Below are 20,221 nucleotides of genomic sequence, written 5' to 3'. Positions count from 1 at the left end.
CATTTTCTCATATTTTGTTAGACCAAGTAGAAAAAGTCCTATAATGTGATATATATTTATAAACTACTCGCAAAGCCCTTTAATTTGATACCACACACGGTATGATCGAGCGCTCGGTTGCGATTTCACTATTTTTAACACGAAAGCCCTCTTAAATAATACAGATTAAAAAATACTTTTAAATTAAATGAATAATTGTAAGTATTATTTATATAAATAACAAACACACTTTTATAATTTTGGTGTAGAAAACAATAGAGTATTTTATTAAAATGTCTGTTTATCATACTGATAGTTGATAAATGGCGACAGTTGTGGCAAAAATGTCTCATATAAAAGACCTCATGCTTCGTGCTTTTACGTCCTCTCTAATGCTAAAAAAACGGAATATAGTCATGAAAACAACAATCTGGGTTCAAACATTTTATTAATAACTTTTTCAGCGTACAAAGTAAAACTATAACAAACTTATATTAAAAACTGTATACTATATTATATTCGATCTATTGGTACTTTAATAGTGTAGCCATTTAGTTAAGGCGGTGGTAGAACAAGTACGACTATGTTTAATAATTATTGGAACCTTCGCACCTGCGTAGTTCTGCATCTGAAAAGAAATAGGTATAGGTATGTCAAATATTACATTTTTTACACAAAATGTCATCTCTGATTCTTTCTGACTCAAATAAATTTGACCACAAACTGAAATGCGGCAAAAATATATTAATTGTTAACTAAACACCATTTCCAAATCAAAATAAATTCGGCAATCAGCACCTCCGAAAACAAAAATGTATTGGGGAAGGACAATTTCGACTGTATTAAGATATCCAATCAATTGATATCATTGTTTTCACTCGCAGTCTATACTCCAATTGCTAATTCGAGTCCAAAAAAACTACGACAGATACGTCAATGTCACAGCTGTCAATGTCACTTATGTCACTGTCAAAATACTTTTCAGGTTTCGACAACCTTCTACATTCTTTATTTGGCACGTAAGAAATCCAAGAATACTTGATGATAAAATTGTGAAGAAAATTCGTTTTAGTTTTTTTGTTTTAATTCTCATACGTCAAATTAGTTCCACCGGTCGCCACTAATGATAAATGTTGGTACACGTAATATAATTCGCATTATATTACGTGTATACGTGACAATCAACATCACCTTCATTCACGTTGCTAATAATAATAAAACTTAAACCAGACAAATGTATGCACTAAAGCTGCCCTATCTCAGTCAGGTGCAATTTTCGCCAATGTTTATTAAATTAGTCATTGGAGTCTAACAACCCATTACCAATATTAGAATGTTATTGCTGAAGGGTAGCACCTGAACTGGCTCTCAGAATGGCGCGTGGCGAAGTCAGGGGCTCACGAAAGGTATTTCCTTAGTAACGAGTGCCCAATGTATCTCTGAGACTCCTCAGGAGATTTGGAACCATAAATTGAAGAACATTACTCAAACTTACTTACATACTCTCTTTAAGGTAAAACAATAGATCATTACATGTGCCATTTTTTATCTAAAAGGTTCATAAGTGTCGGTTGTCAATAAAGCGCTACTTGCATATTAACGTCTGTCTATCATATATCAGAGATGTAGTCTGTATATCTGTGTATCATGCATAATAGTAAATTCAAATACAGTTTGACAGACCATGGTGTCATGGCCGCTTCCAAAACAATGGCGGCCGTGGCAACCATAAAGCCCAATATACATTATTTCGCTGATTAGCTAATTGTAAAATATATGTATAAAAAATTGGTCACATATCTATATCATCAATAGTTTGTTCTATACCGCAAAATATAGCACCAAATGTTATTGATACCTGAAGTGATACAAGCGCAATACCAACTTTACAACTAAAAATCACGGAAAAAAAGAAAGAAGATCGAGCGTCCTAGTATTTATGTAAATAATAAAAGACTATTAAATATATAAATCAAAGGATTGAAATAAATAATAAATAAATTATCTTGGCGTGTGTTTTTATAAAAAAGGATTATACTATTTTACAAACATTTTATTGCAGTGGCAACATCGTAGTAGTTTTTTTGGACTCGAATTAGCAATTGGAGTATAGTCTGTTTCTCGGTTTAGTTCTTTTTACTCAATCGTGTCACTCTACAGATCTTAAGCTACGATGAAGTCTATCTGCTACAAGTACTCAATAAGTGAAAGACGAAGTCTTGCTACACATATCCCCACAGTTACAGACAGCCGAGGCAAAGCAACGAAGTCTTGCTACATATGTCTCCCACAGTTACAAGCAGCCGAGACACTAAGCACCCTCGTAACTCACACTCATAAGTGACTATGAAGTCTGTCTGCTTATATCCTGAAGTGAGGTATCCTGAGACGAATCTGATGAAGTATATCAGTTGCAGGTCCTCACATATACAGTAACAGACAGTCGACACAGTTACAGACACTCGACACAGTTACAGACAGTCGACACAGTTACAAATAGTCGACACAGTTACAAACAGTCGACACAGTAACATATAGTCGACATAGTAACATAATACAGTCGACATAGTAACATAATACAGTCGACACAGTAATAGACAGTCGACACAGCTGCAGACTGTCGACATACAGACAGTCGACACTGTTACAGACAGTCGACACAGTTACAGACAGTCGTCTACACACCTTAAGCGACGACGAAGTCCTTCTGCACATATCCGTACTGGTTGGTGACGGCGCAGGTGTAGCGCCCTCTCTGCCCGTCGTTGTTCATCTGGAACTCGTACGCGAACTGGGTGACGGACAGAACTTGCCCGTCGTGGTGCCAGGTCACCTGCAAACAAAGCAAGTCTTTGACAAAAACAATTTAGAATTAGAGAATTGAAATAATAAAATTAGTATAGAAACGGAAAATGAAGATTTGTAGGCCAAGTTAACGAAGCCGGATAGAAATACGTGGCTGGTAACTCCGTTTCTCGCCGAAATTACTATAGTGAGTGATGTATCGTTTGTCTACATTTTCGTTAGTCATAATTAGGTTTTTCTCTGAAAAGCGTAACTTTTCAGGATTCCCAATTTTCCATAAAAATAACCTAACCTAATCTATCTATAGATTACCTTAACGAAAACCAGAACCAAACCACTCTTTTGTGCTCCATTGAGTCATCCCTTAAAACTTAATAAGATCTTACAATAGGTTGTGGAGTCCCGCTAGCAGAAAAATCCATCGTCGCTCGTCGTCCATACACGTACGGAATATTGTTCTCCCCCTCATTGTTGAAACGAGGTTTGAACCCGACTTCAACCCTGGTGGAACCGGTCTGTGGCGGCAGGTCACGCGACAGCTTATGCCCTGGTTTTGCGTTCACCTCCACCTTGGTAAAAACACTTTTAACTGTTCCATTGAGACCTTCTCAAACTTAAAAGGTTGTATTACTTACAATAGGCTGTGGAGTCCCGCTAGCAGAACAATCCATCGTCGCTCTTCTACCATAAACGTATGGAATTTTATTATCCCCCTCATTGTTAAACCGAGGTTTGAACCCGACTTCTACCCTGGTGGACTAGTCTGTGGCGGCCGGTCACGCGACAGCTTATGTCCCGTTCTTAAGGTCACCTCCACCTTGGTAAAACAGTTTTAGCTGCTCCATTGAGACCTTTTAAAACTTAAAAGATTGCAATACTCACAATAGGCTGAGGAGTTCCACTAGCAGAACAATCCATCGTCGCTCTCCGACCATACACGTACGGAATATTGTTCTCCCCCTCATTGTTGAACCGAGGTTTGAACCCGACTTCAACCCTGGTGGATCCGGTCTGTGGCGGCCGGTCGGGACCACTCACACGACAGGTATATGTGCCGGCGTCCTCTTGAGTCACGTTCTTGAGTTCACCTGAAGTTATGTTACGGCCGTCCTGAAACAAGAACCAATGCACCTTTTCAATTATCTTTCTCACGTTGGCTTTTTCTCTCGCAAGCGAGATCCAACTAATCCCAAAAACAGAGGAAAGAAAACTAGTCTATATTGGTTAGCTTGTGAGGTAACTGGCGACCGAAGAGCTGCGACTTCCTCGCACAACATATCAACATTACGATACAGCGAAGAAATGTCGCCAGTATCCTTGGTACAATGCCTTGAGACCTATTTTAGACATTAGCTAGCTTTTAAGTTCTAGTCTTAGTGTCTTATATAATTCTATAATTATGTTTATGTAAATAAAGGCTATATTGAAATACATGTCTAAATATACATACTCACGCCAGGATTCTCAAAAGGGGTACGCATAGCACATGAAACTGCTCAAGATTCAGTACCGATATTGCAGACATTAAGTGACTAGCCTATTCACCACAATTGAACCCATCTTCCACAATAAATTTCTATGACACCCGCTGGAGAAAAGACCGTGGTCAAATTCTTAACCCACACGGGGGCCAGAAAAACAAGAAGAGAGAATCGGCATTAATTGGTCTTCTTCGTAAATTTGGGCCTTTTGCTGGCATCAGGGGCATTTTGGGTCTGAATAGCAACTAATCCAATGAAGAAAGAAAGGAAAGGACCGTGACTCCAAGCTTCTCACTCGTGTCTTTATTATAGATAGGTAGTTTTATCTATCTAACTACTACAATACTTAAAACGATACTAACATGAACAGAAACTTACTTTGAACCAATTGACTCTGTCAATCTTGGGCCTGTGAGGGACAGGACAAGCAATATTTTCAGTTTTACCTTCTTCTATCATGATCGACAAAAAGCGATCAACAGGATAATCTGGAAATACAAAAAAAAATGCATGTATATTTTTTCATTGTACAATATCATAGAAATTAAAGTAAAGGAACAGGAAATCAAATGAGGAAGGAAGGAATAAAAACAAGCTATGTTGGAAACGATATTGTTAACCCTGCCTCATGATTTTATAAAACTTCGACGTTTAAAATAACATTTGCTCATGCGGGCTACCAAAATCACAAACAACTTATTTTGGTATATGTATATTAATGAGAAGTTATGAGAAAGATAGTGGGATACAATAGAAAGTAGGATTACCCCAATCCTAAAACATTTTAGAAAACGAACATTTCTGTGGACTACACGATAAAAAATAATTTGAGGATTTATCCTAACATGGGACTTGAAAGAAACAGATCGGTTACCATTGACAACAACTTGGAACTGTTCGGAAGTGGACCCAAACTTGTTGATAGCCGTGCAAGTGTACGTCCCTGCTGCCGAGTCGTCCACTTTCTTGATGATCAGGCTGCCGTCTTTGCCGATGAGGTACCATTGAGTGTCTGTAAGAAAAAAAAAATCTAAGTAAACTTACATAAGAATTGGTCTGTTCATGAACGGCCAAAAAGTTTGCTCTTCTTATTTATGTTGATTAATACTTAACTTAAATGTGCAAATGAGCAAGAAAAATATGTACCGAAGTAAATTATTCTGGATTCCAACGTGTAAGATGCACTCGTAACTGAACAGTCATAAAGCTAACTCATACTATATACGAAGGTCCAAAAGACCTACATACACACCTACCTACCTACCTACCTATAGAGATACAGTTACTGTAGCTCGATCATTTGTTGAGAACTTTGTACTGCGGTATGGAATTCCATTGGAAATAGCCACTGATCGAGGAACCGAGTTCATCAGTAACACGATGAAAGAGGTATGTGATTTATTAAAAATTACTCATTTACCCTCCACAGCGTATCACCATGAGTCAATCGGTGCTCTAGATAATTCGCATAAAACAATGGGAGCTTATTTAAGAATACAATGTGAAAATAAACCGAATTCTTGGAGTGACTGGTTGCCTTACTGGTGCTTTACGTATAACAACACCGTGCACACGGAGACGAAGTACACACCCCATGAATTAGTTTTCGGTAAGTATGCATGCTTCCTAGCAACTTAAGAAATAGTAACGTTAATCCCTTATATAATCATGGTAGTTATCCTTTAGAATTAAAGTATAGATTAGAGCTGGCACAGGCAGATGCGCGTACTCATTTAATAAACGTCCTAAAGATAACTAGTCGTTTCGATTACTTCCCAGGTAGGTAGGATTTTGGGTTTCCAATGAAACTGGATAGGTACGCAGAAATAAGTTAGACTTACCTGAAAGAAGATTCTTTCCTCTGAAGGTCCATAGAACCTCAGGTTTCGGGTTTTCGGTGGAATTTGAACCGCAGAAATAATTATTCACTTAGTCATATTGTCATTCTGTACGGGATCGATAGTAATAAGTTCAGGTAAGCCTGAAGAAAGGTTCTTTCCTCCGAAGGTCCAAAGGACCTCAGTTTCAGGTTTTTAGTGAAATTGGAACCGCAGAAATAATTCTTCACTTAGTCAGATTGTCATTCAGAACAGAATGGATAGTAACTTACCTGAAGAAAGGTTCTTTCCTCCGAAGGTCCAGAGGACCTCAGGTTTCGGGTTGCCGGTGGCATCGCAGGGGACCCGCAGAAACATGTCGTCCTTAACGCCGTCGTACTGCCTCATCCTGAACAGGATAGAGGGTCGAGCTGGAATCAGGGAAAGGAATAAACTTTTTGCCAAGGTGACTAATTTTAAACTACGGAAAAGAATCAATTTTATTATTTTATGGAATATTTTATGATTTCTTTTTTTTGTAAATGTGCCTAGCCATTCAGAGATAACATACCTACACAAGTGAATTTTCAATGGATACCGGCGGTCGGGTCTAATAGTACCAAAAGTAAGCTAAAGACACGGGTGAAATTACCGGCTACGCCACCAGTGGACTTGGTTGCTTTAATTAAATAATTACACTAAAAAGTGCAAATATGATATCTAGGTATCAATATCTATCGTCATATTCTTAAGAGCCATTCCGTTCTTATATCTCTGCCGCTTTTTTCAGTACCAGATACGACGTTACGTTGGTCTTCTCTTTAACTTGGTCTAAAAAATGATATACCCACCTATATCATAGGTACACAAATTATGTAAAGGGTGGCCTGGTGTAGCTGACACGGACTCTGAAGATAATTTACCTGTGACAGACACGGTGTAGGTGATATTCTTGGATCCGCCAGCATTCACAGCCACACACGTGTACTCGCCACTCTGCCCGTGGTGTATTCTTGGGAAACGCAAGTCCCCTTCGGCGGTGTTGTGCCTAAAAGTTATTAGATAACAATAAACTGTACACGATAGTAGTATATGTAACCTTTAAATACTAAGTAGTGTGGCTTTATGGGTGTTGTGCCTTTTCGCAGGTTGGACCGATTAATATTTAGTTTTTTTTTTGTTTGAAAGCTGAATTAGTCGGGAATGTGTAGCCATGTTTGATCGAAATGGGGGTTTTTCAAAATTTAAATGTGGCTACGTAATCGTCGTAAGTATCTAAGTTTTCTATAAATACTTATAGCTTTAACCAAAAAGAAAGTTTGATCTCTTCAAATCTTTAGGAACTTACGATATTTTAATGGCGTCAGACGTGTTAGTCTTGCGGTAGTACCACGTGATGTGGGGCTGGGGAGGGCCACCAGCTTTGCACTCCAGGTTCAGGGATGTACCTTCTTCTTGCTCAATTAAGGTTTTCCCTGGAGACTTCAGGGCGACGGGGACTGGAGAAAAATGCAGATACAGATAATTTTAAGTTTACATTTGTTTTTTAACCACCGACGCAAAAACGACGGGGTGTTATAAGTTTGACGTGTCTGTCTGTCTGTCTGTTTGTCTGTCTGTTTGTGTGTATGTCTGTTTGTGGCATCGTAGCTCCTGAACGGATGAACCAATTTCGATTTAGTTTTTTTGTTTGAAAGTTAACCGGGAGTGTTCTTAGCCATGTTTCATGAAAATCGGTCCACTATGTCGCGGTCGGGGTTTTTTTCAAAATTTTAATTTTGTGGTAGGGGGGGGGGGTCACGTGGTCTATTTGTATGGCCAACTTAAGCTCCACCCCCTGGATCCACGCATGGTAGCTAGCTCCCCCTATCGCTCTTCTGCAGTGGCGCGGCAGTTTTGATCACCGCGTAGCGTGAACGATTGTCACTTAGACTACCTAGGCCTGGGTACGTAGCCGAATGGCACAAACGCTCACGAAACGAAACGCTCGCAGATATCTATCTCTATCGCTCTTGCATACCGTTGCGACAGAGCCAGACTACCTTTAGCGGCGTTTCGTTTTCGTTTCGCGTCGGAGAAATGCCATTCGGCTACGGGGCATGCTGTTAATTTCTTACAAATACGAAGTATCCGTGAAAATATTAAACTATATTTAAATAGTCACGAAGACAAACGTTGCGCCAAATTGCCACTTATCGAACTGCGTTTATCAGTATATGATTGTCATCTTGGATAGGCTCCACGGTTTTTATTACTGTCAGTAACTGTCTGATTGAAGTTATCTTACCAATTACGTCGAGCTCGATGGTGATGGAGTCACTTCCCCACGTGTTACTCGCTTGACAACTGTAGTATCCAGCATCAGACAGTACGGCTGAAAACCTACAGAGAAGACACTATCTTATTATCAGGAATTCGTTTTAAAGATACTTATTTGTAAGGTACAGCGGGGCAAATCCCTACTGGGCTCACAGAGGCAAGCCAGTTGCTCGACACTGCCTCGATGTCGTCTGCCCAGCGAGCGCGACTACAACTACTAATTATTTACATAAAAAGACTAACTTATGCAGAGTACGGTTGTGGCTTAAAGCCAGCAGATGTTTAAAAATGGACTGCATTATGTAGTAAAGAAGTAAGGCTGTACTACCGCATATGGAGCTAGTGGGCTTACCTGATGCGGCGACAGTTGGAGTTGGCAGAGGCCTCTGCTGCTTCTGCTTCTTCTGGTTTATACGTATTCAAATTATGTTAGAGGATGGATGAGAGGAGATTAACGAAGAAAGTATATGAAAAAAGAGTGGAAGGTCAGTTGGAAGTGGAAGACCTAGGCGAACTTTTCTTGATCAAATCGGGGAAATATTGCAAAAAGGCCAGGTCAGAAGTACTCGAAACCGACGAGCGTGTATGAGAAACGTTATGAAAGTGTGAGAAGCGAAAGTGGTTTGTCAGGATCGTAGTAAATGGAAATCCGTGATCTCTGCCTACCCCTCTGGGAAACAGGCGTGATTGTATGTATGTATGTAAATTATGTTATTATACTTATTATTTAGAATTTCTGCTGTCTCTCGCTTAGACATTGATGACACTGACTTTTGAAGTATTTGACATGACATGCAATTTTTATTGACAGGTAGATTTAGTGACAGGCGATATAAATAAAAAGGTTGTATACTAAACAACGGTGGTTAAAATTTTGAGCCTATGAATGCCTCATACAAGTGGATATTTTAACACCTACCCAAGACTTCCATTGGCATAAAACGTATGCCTCGTCTTATCAGAGAGGCGACGGCCGTTGTGGGTCCATACGATACTAGGTTCTGGGATGCCGTCGGCAGCGCAGTCCAGTGTCACAGGGGTACCCTCTAGCACCGTCTTCCTTGTGTCCGTCTCTTGTGAGATATCGGGGGAATCTGAAATGAGTACCTGATTAGCTTCATGTGCGATTTTTTGAGCTCGTCGACGGTGAAATCAGATAACGCTCAAAGTGGCGACTTTTGGAGACCAAAACTCGTTTTGGATTATCGCAACAGTCAAGTAGTACCTACTTAGTAAGATTTTATAAACACATCTTATACGCCAGCCAAGTACCTAATTTGATCCGAGTGAAATATAGATTCCGTTACGATCTTAATATTAAACAAACTAAGCAAAGCTTGTACTATGTATGGGTGCTAGGCGACGATATACATACTTATATTAACAAAGGGTGAATGGAATAAGATAATGACTTAAAGAGCGTAAAGGACTTTGTCCATTTTGGAGATTTTATTACTTACCTCAAGACATATTGTAAAGATTTCACATTTTCGGGTCCATTTTGAGTTGGTGAAGCTTGTGTTACAAATAAATTGTAAAATACTTTCTATTAATGAAGACTATTTCATAAGAATGTTCAGACTTAAAGCCTAGAATATTTATCAACATGTTTCGATTTATATGTAAGTAGTTTACTTACACTCAACAACTAACTCGATCCCATGGTAGTCGACCCCCATAGCATTCTGCGCCTTGCAGCTATACGTGCCGGCGTCGGTGACCTGGACGTAGCCCAGGTGTAACGTGTCCGATGTTTCGTTCAGGGTGGTGTGTTCGTTGGCGTTCTTGAAGGACCAGCTCAGGGTTGCTTCGGGTATAGCTTCAAGTAGCCTGAAACAATGATTGGTTTTATAACCAATACTATTATTAGTACGAGTACATCATGAAACAAGTGCAGAAAAAAGAAAGTTCGAAACGAGTGGCGATAAATTAAAACACACATTGCAAACTTTACGTATTGGCTCGATCAGACCAGCATTAATATTTTACTGGTCCAAACTAGCCTTGCCTAGCATCAATGGAAAACTCACAAGGAGGTTCCTTCAACTAGGGAAGATCCGCCTGAGAATGGTAACCACTGCCATAACACTATTTAACAAACATCTATTCATACCAGGTGCTACGGTAAGTCCCCTGTGTCGAGGGTGTATGGAGACAGAGGAAACAGTCTTTCACGTGGTGTTGAAGTGCAGTGGAGTGGCTCCATAAATGTAGAATAAATCAACTCGGATCCCCGAGAGACCTCCGCGAGGTCCTACTCAACATTAAAGGTCTGGCCCCTGATAGGATTTCTCGAGGCGTTGGGATAGCCGGACTACCCAACCCCTCACGCAAAATAGGCGCAAAACGTCGAGTTGCGGAAAATCGCCCGAACTACGATGGAACTGGTCCCAAATCACCAATCGTCTGGTTGCTAATATTTATTTTGTTATTATTTAAATAGAAAATCCAAAACGTTGTAAAGAATATAGCTCACCTGCACCGAAAAGCCACAGGTGTGTCTGCTCTAGCGTGAACGGTGTGAATGGTCTTCTCGATTTTTGGTGGTCCTGGAAACAGAAGAAAAACATTCGTTGACCGAAGAAAGATGTACTGAGTCACTTACTCAGTTTGTTAATGTAAATTTATGTGTCTAATCTTGCCGTAAATAACATAAAAAGATTTACTTAGTGTATTTACGATTGAAGCACTGGACGCCGAAGTAACAAAATGTCATCGACATTTCGCCTGGCCGCCTGACTGTATTCGATTATACAATTATTCGATTGTAGGCGAGGGAACTGCCAACCTCCGTACTGTGCTGACAACCTGGCCGGTATGGATGCCGATGCTAGAGCGCGTCTTTTGTTTATATGTAGAGATTTTTCCAGAGTTCTGTCATGTCAACAGGGCATAAATGTCTATTTTGCCATGTGTTTGTATTGTGTAATGTGTCAGTGGTGTAAATAAACTGTAAATAGCAACGTTTCGTGTGTATATTTCATCAGCCGCGGCTCGATCTGTTACAACGATATTAGATATAGGTGAACAGAACACTAATATTACTACTAAGGTATGTATACATACATACATGCATACATAATAATCACGCTTGTATCCCATAAAAGGGTAGGCAGAGCACATGAACTATTAAGTTTCAATACCACTCTTGGCAAAAAGGGGTTAAAAGAAATCGAAATTGTGACATTAGAGTGACAGGTTGCCAGCCTCTCGCCTACGCCACAGTTTAACCCATATTCCACAGTCGACTTCTACGAAACCCACGGGAAGAAAAGGGGTGGTGAAATTCTTAACTCGTCACCACACGGCAAGGTAAAGTATGTATACATACATACATACATACATACAATCACGCCTGTTTCCCAGAGGGGTAGGCAGAGATCACGGATTTCCATTTACTACGATCCTGACAAACCACTTTCGCTTCACACACTTTCATAACATTTCTCATACACGCTCGTCGGTTTCGAGTACTTCTGACCTGGCCTCTTAAAGTATGTATGTAAGCAGATTTCGCATTGTCAACTTACCAACACCACTAATATCCACCTTCAGAAGCTTGGCAACCTTCTTCACACTATTCTTGGCGACACAGAAGTAGTTGCCAGCCAAGCTTGGCTCCATAGAGTTCACGGTGATGACGGTACCATCAGCAGATATATTGTAATTGGAGCCAGGTTTGAGGAGCTTGCGACCCTTATACCAAGTCACTGTGGCTGTGGGGTGAGCTAGGACCTCGCAGGTTATGTTGCCAGGCTTCTGGTATTCGATGGTGGTGTCTGAAATATACAAGCACGGTTAGTCCCTCAAATAACGTATACATAGGAAATGTATGTGTTATGGACCAAGTGATTAATAAGGGCATTATGTATAATGCCCGGGCATTATGAATAATGCCTAGCTGTATTGGGCAAAGTGATTAATCATTGTCTAGACGCCATTATTATCACATTGCCCGGTCATTATGATACTGCTACGTGAATGTTGGGCAATTTGATTATAACTATTATAAGTGTAACAAGTTTGCCTATGCGCCATTTTTTATCACATTGCCCGGTAATTATGATACTGCTACGTGATATACATTTTTTTCTACTCCCGTGTTGTTATTCGTTATTTACAGTGACGTGCATAGATCGTTAAAACCATACATAAAAGATGCCTGCCCCCGCCCGGCGCCCCGCGCACCCATGCATACGATATAGCTCTTAAAGCATTGTTAGGAAGCCTTTAAGGGATATAGCGTGGGTGCGCGGGGCGCCGGGGGCTGGCGGAGGCGGCGGCGCGGGGGAGTGCGAGCGACAGGGTGAGGCAGGAACAGAGGGGAGGCCGACGGAAACAGTGTGAATTTCACGAAAGTTGTTCAAGAAAACTATTAAAAACTAAGTGCATGGTCGTAGAAAAAGTATTGTATGCAACGGTGTTTAACTGAGTCAAAAAATACTCGCTTCGCCTCAAATTGTTACCCACGCCACTCGTCTTTTTTGACCTCCTTTAAACGCCTGTTGCATAAAATACTATTATCGTCTAACATTTAGAAAAGGTGGTTGTCATCTTTTATTATTTATTATTTTGTCAGTTATTCGAATTTATAACATATAAGTATTTTATATGAAAGGAAAAGGAAACCCAAACCAAAACGACAGCGATTTTAAGATTGTACCTTTTTACTAATCTCTTAAATCCTATAATCGTAGCTAAGGGGTTTATTAGTTAAGAAACTTTTGAACTAGATATAGTGTACAAAAAACAAGCATACAGAACAGATATATAAAATCGGCCTAAGGCCCCCGCCTTAGACTTTCTATATCTGTTGAAGGACCTGCGGATACGAAGTTCCTAACGAACTATTGTAATAAAATAAAACAAAACGGAAAATAAAATTATGGAGATTGATGGGGAGCCAAACTCACCGATGTTGTCGTCTCGAGAGTTTATCGGGTGGCCACCCTTGCAAAGCTTGGTTCTCTCTTTCCTTGCACTGCACACTCGCGAATCGTTCTATTATAATATAATTAATTAATAACTTAATTCGTTGCGGATATTTTTATTCACCATTGACAACGACTTTCTTTTTTTTTTAAGAAGTTTGGCAAAGAGGCGGGTGACATGACAATTAAAAATGAGGTTGAACCTATCATAAGGAAGAGCGAGCGGGATGGACGATATGAATGATAATGAATGAAAAGGGCGCGAACATTTCTCCCCGGCTTTAAAGGGTTCCTTTAAAGGAAAGAAGTACTAAATAAAATAAATAAATAATGACCCTTTTCTTCGAGTAAAATAATAGCGAAAAAAAATAATATTATTCTAACATAATACCCATTCCATTACTGGTTAGGCAAAGGACACAACCGCACGACAGGACGGACGAAACTTCCTTTACTTGTCCTGACAGTAACAACGCGGGTTGAGCCATCCTTTGAAGGATGCACTGCGTCTACAACACCCAATGGCCATGAGAATGGCGGCGCATTATCTACTTTAATGACGACTACTGTGCCAATTGCAATGGGAACTGATGGCGTTGTCCATTTAGCTCGAGATTGCAACTGATGCAGATACTCCGCTCGCCATCGTTGCCAGAAAGACTGCACTATCCTATCTAGGAGGGCATGTCGTTCACGTAAGTTACCTGACTCGACCAATGGAGTAGGTAACGACAACAGTGGAGCAGTATGGAGAAAATGAGCAGGAGTAAGAGCTGATGGCTCAGCGGGGTCACTGCTCAAGGCTGTTAGAGGCCGGGAATTAACGAGCGCTTCTATCTGAGCAAGCATCGTTAGAAGTTCTTCGTACGTCAGTATTTGCGTACCGATCACCTTGAAAAGGTGATTTTTTACTATTTTCACCATAGACTCCCATGCGCCTCCAAAATGAGCAGAAGCAGGAGGGATGAACTTCCAATCAATGCGGTTCTCCGCTAGTTCCATCTCTATAAGTGGACGATGAGCATCCAAGAACTTGTAGAAGTCACGCATATAAGAATTGGCGCCAACGAAATTGGTTCCATTGTCCGAATACATGCATTGGACGGGACCACGGCGTGCCAAAAAGCGATTTAATGCAGCCATGAAGTTGGCGGTACTCAATTCCGTCGCTATCTCAATGTGAAGACAGCGCGTAGTGAGGCAAGTGAAAATACATAACCAAGCCTTGCGACTCTTCACTCCTCTGCCACGAGTAGGCGTATATTGCAGAGGGCCTGCATAATCACACCCTGTATGCGTAAACGGTTTATCCACTTGATTCACGCGACAGCCCGGTAAGTCTGCCATGAGCGGAAAAGACGATTGTGGATTCGCTCTGAAACAAGTGTTGCATTTGGCAATGCGGTCGCGAATGACACGACGAGCCGACAGAATCCAATACTGAAGCCTAAGTATAGTCATCATTGACTCGGGACCAGCATGCAAATGCTTTCTGTGAACGTAGTCAACGATCATATTGACTACATGATCACGTCGCGGGAGCACAATTGGGTGCTTCTGAGAATACTGCAAGTCTGTATTTGTCAACCTGCCTCCAACACGAATTAGACCGTCTTTGTCTAAGAACGGTTTGAGCTTTTGTAAAGCAGGTGAGCAATATTTCTTGCTCTTAATTTTCTCAATATCGTCACAAAAATGTTCGTTTTGCAACGATGAGAGAATTTTGCCTTCAGCAAACTCTAAGTCGGATCGGGTAAGGGCCGTGGGGAGCGGTTTCGGATTAAGGATGCGGTACACGTATACGACGATGCGCAGTAATCGAGACCACGACGATATCCGCTGCGCGAGGGAATAAAGTGATGACTCTGACACATCCGTAGTAGTAGCGTGTGCAAGAGGCTTAAGCTCCGGCACTTCTCCGATGGACTCTCGATCGAGCTCCCTTAAAGGCCATTCTGATGGATGCTTGGATGCCCAAGCCGGTCCTGTAAACCACAAAGGATGATCCACAAGCTTAGCAGGCGTCAGGCCACGCGACAAGCAATCCGCGGGATTTTCTAAGCCCGCCACATGATGGAAGCAGCTGGCCGGTACAGCTTCAATTATCTTAACAACGCGATTGGCAACGAATGTTTGCCAGCGGTGTGGTGATGACTGAATCCAGCAGAGCGCAACTTTCGAGTCAGTAAAGGCGTAGATCTCGTTAATGTTGTAACGGGGCTCGAAATTATCTTGCACCTTCCGCATGAGCTTTGCCAGGAGGACAGCAGCACACAGCTCTAATCTCGCTACAGAGACTGTCTTCAAGGGAGAGACCTTCGACTTGGAACACACCAATCGAACTGTCACTTCATTCCCGTTTATGACCTGAAGATAAACTACACCTCCATATGCCCGCTCGGAAGCATCACCGAAGCCTAAGAGGTTTATAGTACAACCTTGTACTACCCCGAGATGACGCGGTATATGAATTTCATTCAATTTTGGCAACTCAGAACAAAATCGTTCCCATAAATTTACAATATGGGTCGGGGGAGTCTCATCCCAGTCGCATTTGATCAACCAAAGCTCCTGTATGAGGAGTTTTGCGTAAAGGACAACTGGAGCTACTAAGCCGACGTTATCCCATAGGCGAGCCACTGCAGACAAGATTGTCCTTTTAGTGCACGTTGGATCTGGCTCTGTCACCTTGAAATGGAAATAATCGCCAGATTTATTCCAACACAAGCCAAGGACCTTTTGCGAGACTCCTGGGTCTATTTCCAAGTCTACGGAAGCCCTATGAGAAGCAGGTATCTCACGTAGCACGGTCTCTGAGTTGCAGGTCCATTTGACAAGATCAAATTGACCGCATTTGAATAGGTCAATAAGCTCCTTAGCCGCAGCGATAGCAACAGATTCATCCCGCTGTTGCGAATCATCTGACATAATGCTGAAGCATACGTCATCCATGTATGTGCAGGACGATGCGATCGCTGCTGCCATTGGAAACTTATGTCCGTCGTCTGCAATCAGCTGGCGAACGACGCGGAGCGCGTGATATGGGCTCGACTTCATACCAAAACACACACGGTTAAATTCGTATGTCGAAATGGGATCTGCCGGGCGGAATCTATATAAGATTCGTTGAAACTGGCGGTCCGATTCGCGAACACCAATCTGTAAAAACATTTGGCGACAATCGGCTGAAAGCGCTATTTTGAATAAGCGAAAGTTCAAGAGGATTGAAAATAAATCCCCTTGAAGATTGGGCCCTGAGTGCAAGACATCATTCAGCGACAGGCCTGTAGTTGTCTTGCTACTCGAGTCCAGGACCATACGAACTTTGGTAGTGGTCTTATCCTCACGCACGACAGCATGATGAGGAATTATGTATGCGAGGGCTGAAGAGGTGTTCGCGTTGAGAGAGTTAGTCACGTCCGATATATAACCCTTACTGACGTATTCACGAATTATATCGTCATAGGCGGCACGTAACACACTCGATGACTCTAGCTTTCTTTCAAGACAAAGAAAGCGCCTCTTAGCAGCCGAATGCGACTCTCCGAGCTTGAACACGTCATCTCGGAAAGGCAATGCCACAGTATATCTACCACTAGCGTCGCGCGTAGTGGTGGCGCGGAAATATTCCTCGCATTCAAAGTCATCCTGGCTTTGAGCGGGCGGAGCGGATACTTCCTCAAGTTCCCAGAACTTTTTGAGGAGGTGGTCCATGGAATCCACGGAAGTACAACAAGCTGAAGTATATTTACGCGGTGGCTGTAAAGCAGGCACCGAACCCATTAAAATATACCCCAGTACCGTCTGTATAGCTGGTGGCATATAGTCCACTTCGCTTTTGACGATGTGCGGCAGCAGCAAATGTGGAAATATAGTTGCACCGACCAGTACATCAATGGCGACGGGCGTATCCAACGTGTCGTCAGCTAGAGGGAGACCATGAACATGTGTCAGTGCTGACATGTCCACGGGCACTGACGGCAGGTCGTCGGTGATGCGATCGACCACCAAACTCGAAACGTCGAAGTTGATATTATCGTCGAATCGCGAAAATACTTTTACGTTTGCGTTCCCCTTAACAATTTTCTTGGTTTTTCCAATGCCAAATACAGAGCTTGGTTTCCTATCAAAAGTTAAACCTAAGCGCCTACAACATTCTTCAGTAATGAAGTTACTTTGTGACGCGGTGTCAAGCAGACATTTGACAACCTGCGTTTCACCCTTACTGTCGCGAACGATGACCTTTGCGGTGGACAGCAAAACCGTGTCACACGAAGATGCTGAGTCTTGATTTGACATTTTATTGTTAGAGGCAGCAAGTGCTTGCGTCACGATAGACGTGTTACAGGACGTGCCTTCCGGCGGCGAGGATGTTTTAATAGCTGCGTTGCTCGTAGATGCATTTGACTCATCAGAGGTCGTAGCTTTTTCATCCTTGTTCTTGTCAAAATGCAACAGAGTATGATGCTTTTGATGACAAACTCGACACTTCACCTCGGAATTGCACTCGCGGGTGCGGTGTTTAATGCTTAAGCAGTTAATACATGCTTTAAGCTCTTTAGCGCGTTTGAAGCGATCAGAAGACGTTAAGTCGTTGAAAGAAGGACATTTGAATAAATGTTCATGGACAATATTGTCACAAATACATTTAGTAGTGCTCGCGCAAGCAACGTAGCTTTGTAGTTTAGGTGCGGCACTACGCGGTTGAATCGACTTAACACCTTTTTCGCGCGATGGATTTACGGCGGCGGAGACGGCGGTACATGGTTGCGAGTTTTGATAAATCCTAAACTGACTTTTCATGAAATCTGACAGATCGCGAAATGTAGGCAACTTCGTATTTCGATGCAGCATCTCAAATGCTCGAAGAGTTTCCTGGTCTAACTTCTTTAAAGCTATATGCATAAGCATAAAATCGCTTAAATCATCCAGCTTAAGCGATTTAAGCGCATTCGCAGCTGTCACAAACTTATCAATGAATGTCTGGAAGTTAGACGAGGAAGCGGGACCATTAATCTTCAAATTGAGCATTTGATCCATGTAAGTCGAGGCAAGAGTGCGCTTATCTTGAAATCTGTCAAGTAGACTATCTAGAATAAGCTGATAATTGTCAGCGCTCGGAGTTATACCTGCAAAGACGGCTTGAGCTTTTGGTGACAATTTCCCAATTAAATAAAACAGCTTCTCCTCGTCGGTAAGTGACAGATTGTCGTGCACTCTCGATTTAAAACTAGCGTAGAACAGCGGCCAGTTACGTATGTCTCCATCAAACGCTACCAGTTCCATCGTTGGCAAAGAAGGTCTAGCTCTCTCCACCGATAAAGGCGGCGAAGAGGCCGGCGGTGCGGCTGGTAGCAGTCGCTTGACCACTCTCCTGATGCGGCAGTACAAATCTTCAAAGGCTATGAGCGGCTGATAGTTAGGGACAGCAGCCGTCTTAGTCCTCAGTAGCGTGCGGTTGTACTCATTTACCACTTCTTTGAACTCCGTCCGAAGTTCGTCAATAGTGTCAGCAGCGTCAAGAAAACTTTCGCGACTCACTGCATCTGTATCGGCAACTAGCGACTTTTTATAAATACCCTGGACGAGTTCAAAGAAGACGTTGCGTTTTGCTTCAAGCATTGACAACTCGTCTTCATAACACCAGCTGTCAACGCTTTCGGCTTTTGTTTCTTTTGCCATTTTGCAGGAGACGGGTTAAATATGCGGTAACTCAATTTATGTTCCTATGAAAGGATAAACTCTTATAAACGTATACCTAAAATGCGGGTGCGGTTAATAATATATATTTAGGTAAATAATTTATAAGGGCGGAGCGACGAATAAAGTTATACACGTATAAATAAATACCTAAACTGCGGGAGCGAGTAAGTAAGAATAATTTAGGTAATATTTATACGGGCGGTGCGGGAGGAGAACGATTCGCAATGAATGTATGAGGAGAAAATAGGGGAACAGGGAAGAGAATCAGGTTCGAAGACCAGAAATGTTGAAGGACCTGCGGATACGAAGTTCCTAACGAACTATTGTAATAAAATAAAACAAAACGGAAAATAAAATTATGGAGATTGATGGGGAGCCAAACTCACCGATGTTGTCGTCTCGAGAGTTTATCGGGTGGCCACCCTTGCAAAGCTTGGTTCTCTCTTTCCTTGCACTGCACACTCGCGAATCGTTCTATTATAATATAATTAATTAATAACTTAATTCGTTGCGGATATTTTTATTCACCATTGACAACGACTTTCTTTTTTTTTTTTAAGAAGTTTGGCAAAGAGGCGGGTGACATGACAATTAAAAATGAGGTTGAACCTATCATAAGGAAGAGCGAGCGGGATGGACGATATGAATGATAATGAATGAAAAGGGCGCGAACAATATCAAGAAAGGAAGGTATAAAAAATCCTTTGTTATAACTCAATTTCTTAGTCATCCGACCGTCCAGAATTTGATGATTTCATACACAGAGTCGGGACTCAGTCGAATGCTAAGGAGGGGAGGAGTCTTTACCTTCAGCCTTAACTTCGATAAAGTCCTTGACCTCAGTAAGCACAGTGACGTTCTGTACGCCGTCGCCCGCCGCGTTGGTTGCTTGGCAACTGAACGTCTGTTTCTTCTCCACTTTGGGTATCTCCAGCACACTCACGTAGTCGTAGGGCAGCTCGACGATTGAGGCCTAAAGTAAAATATTGTTGTAGTTCACAAAGCCAACTCACAGTCACTAAAAACTAAGAGATAGTTAATAATTGTACCTACTGTTCTGCACAATTTCTTTGCAAGAAAGTAGGTACCTACTTACCTAAGTGTTTTCAACTGTCTGTGGTCTAGCCAATTGTGTTGGAAATCGCTTATTTTGAGTCCCTTTTGCAAAAGAGTTTACCAGTATGTA

The 20,221-nt window shown here is 41.8% G+C and overlaps 1 protein-coding gene across 2 annotated transcripts in view; it reads right to left on the bottom strand.

The window, feature by feature from the left end:
• Nucleotides 1-408: 408 nt before the first annotated feature.
• Nucleotides 409-20,221, bottom strand: part of LOC125235839 (hemicentin-2-like) — a 32,881-nt gene continuing 13,068 nt past the window's right edge. The window contains exons 10-24 of one of the 2 annotated variants that reach the window (XM_048142445.1): nt 19,843-20,008; nt 11,932-12,180; nt 10,878-10,950; nt 10,041-10,231; nt 9,321-9,495; nt 8,370-8,464; nt 7,431-7,581; nt 7,006-7,130; nt 6,376-6,513; nt 5,140-5,277; nt 4,644-4,753; nt 3,770-3,894; nt 3,420-3,522; nt 2,665-2,812; nt 409-607 (exon numbers count right to left, since the gene is read on the bottom strand). In XM_048142445.1, the coding sequence (XP_047998402.1) occupies nt 2,666-2,812; nt 3,420-3,522; nt 3,770-3,894; nt 4,644-4,753; nt 5,140-5,277; nt 6,376-6,513; nt 7,006-7,130; nt 7,431-7,581; nt 8,370-8,464; nt 9,321-9,495; nt 10,041-10,231; nt 10,878-10,950; nt 11,932-12,180; nt 19,843-20,008 (1,986 nt within the window). In that variant the 3' untranslated portion in view covers nt 409-607; nt 2,665. Of the gene's footprint in view, nt 608-2,664; nt 2,813-3,419; nt 3,523-3,666; nt 3,895-4,643; nt 4,754-5,139; nt 5,278-6,375; nt 6,514-7,005; nt 7,131-7,430; nt 7,582-8,369; nt 8,465-9,320; nt 9,496-10,040; nt 10,232-10,877; nt 10,951-11,931; nt 12,181-19,842; nt 20,009-20,221 lie in introns of both variants that reach the window. The other variant, XM_048142444.1, reaches the window with a different exon arrangement.

This window comes from Leguminivora glycinivorella, chromosome 18 (genome assembly GCF_023078275.1).
Source record: "Leguminivora glycinivorella isolate SPB_JAAS2020 chromosome 18, LegGlyc_1.1, whole genome shotgun sequence".
Classification (NCBI taxonomy): Eukaryota; Metazoa; Arthropoda; class Insecta; order Lepidoptera; family Tortricidae; genus Leguminivora; species Leguminivora glycinivorella.
This window is presented reverse-complemented; position numbering and strand designations above follow the sequence as displayed.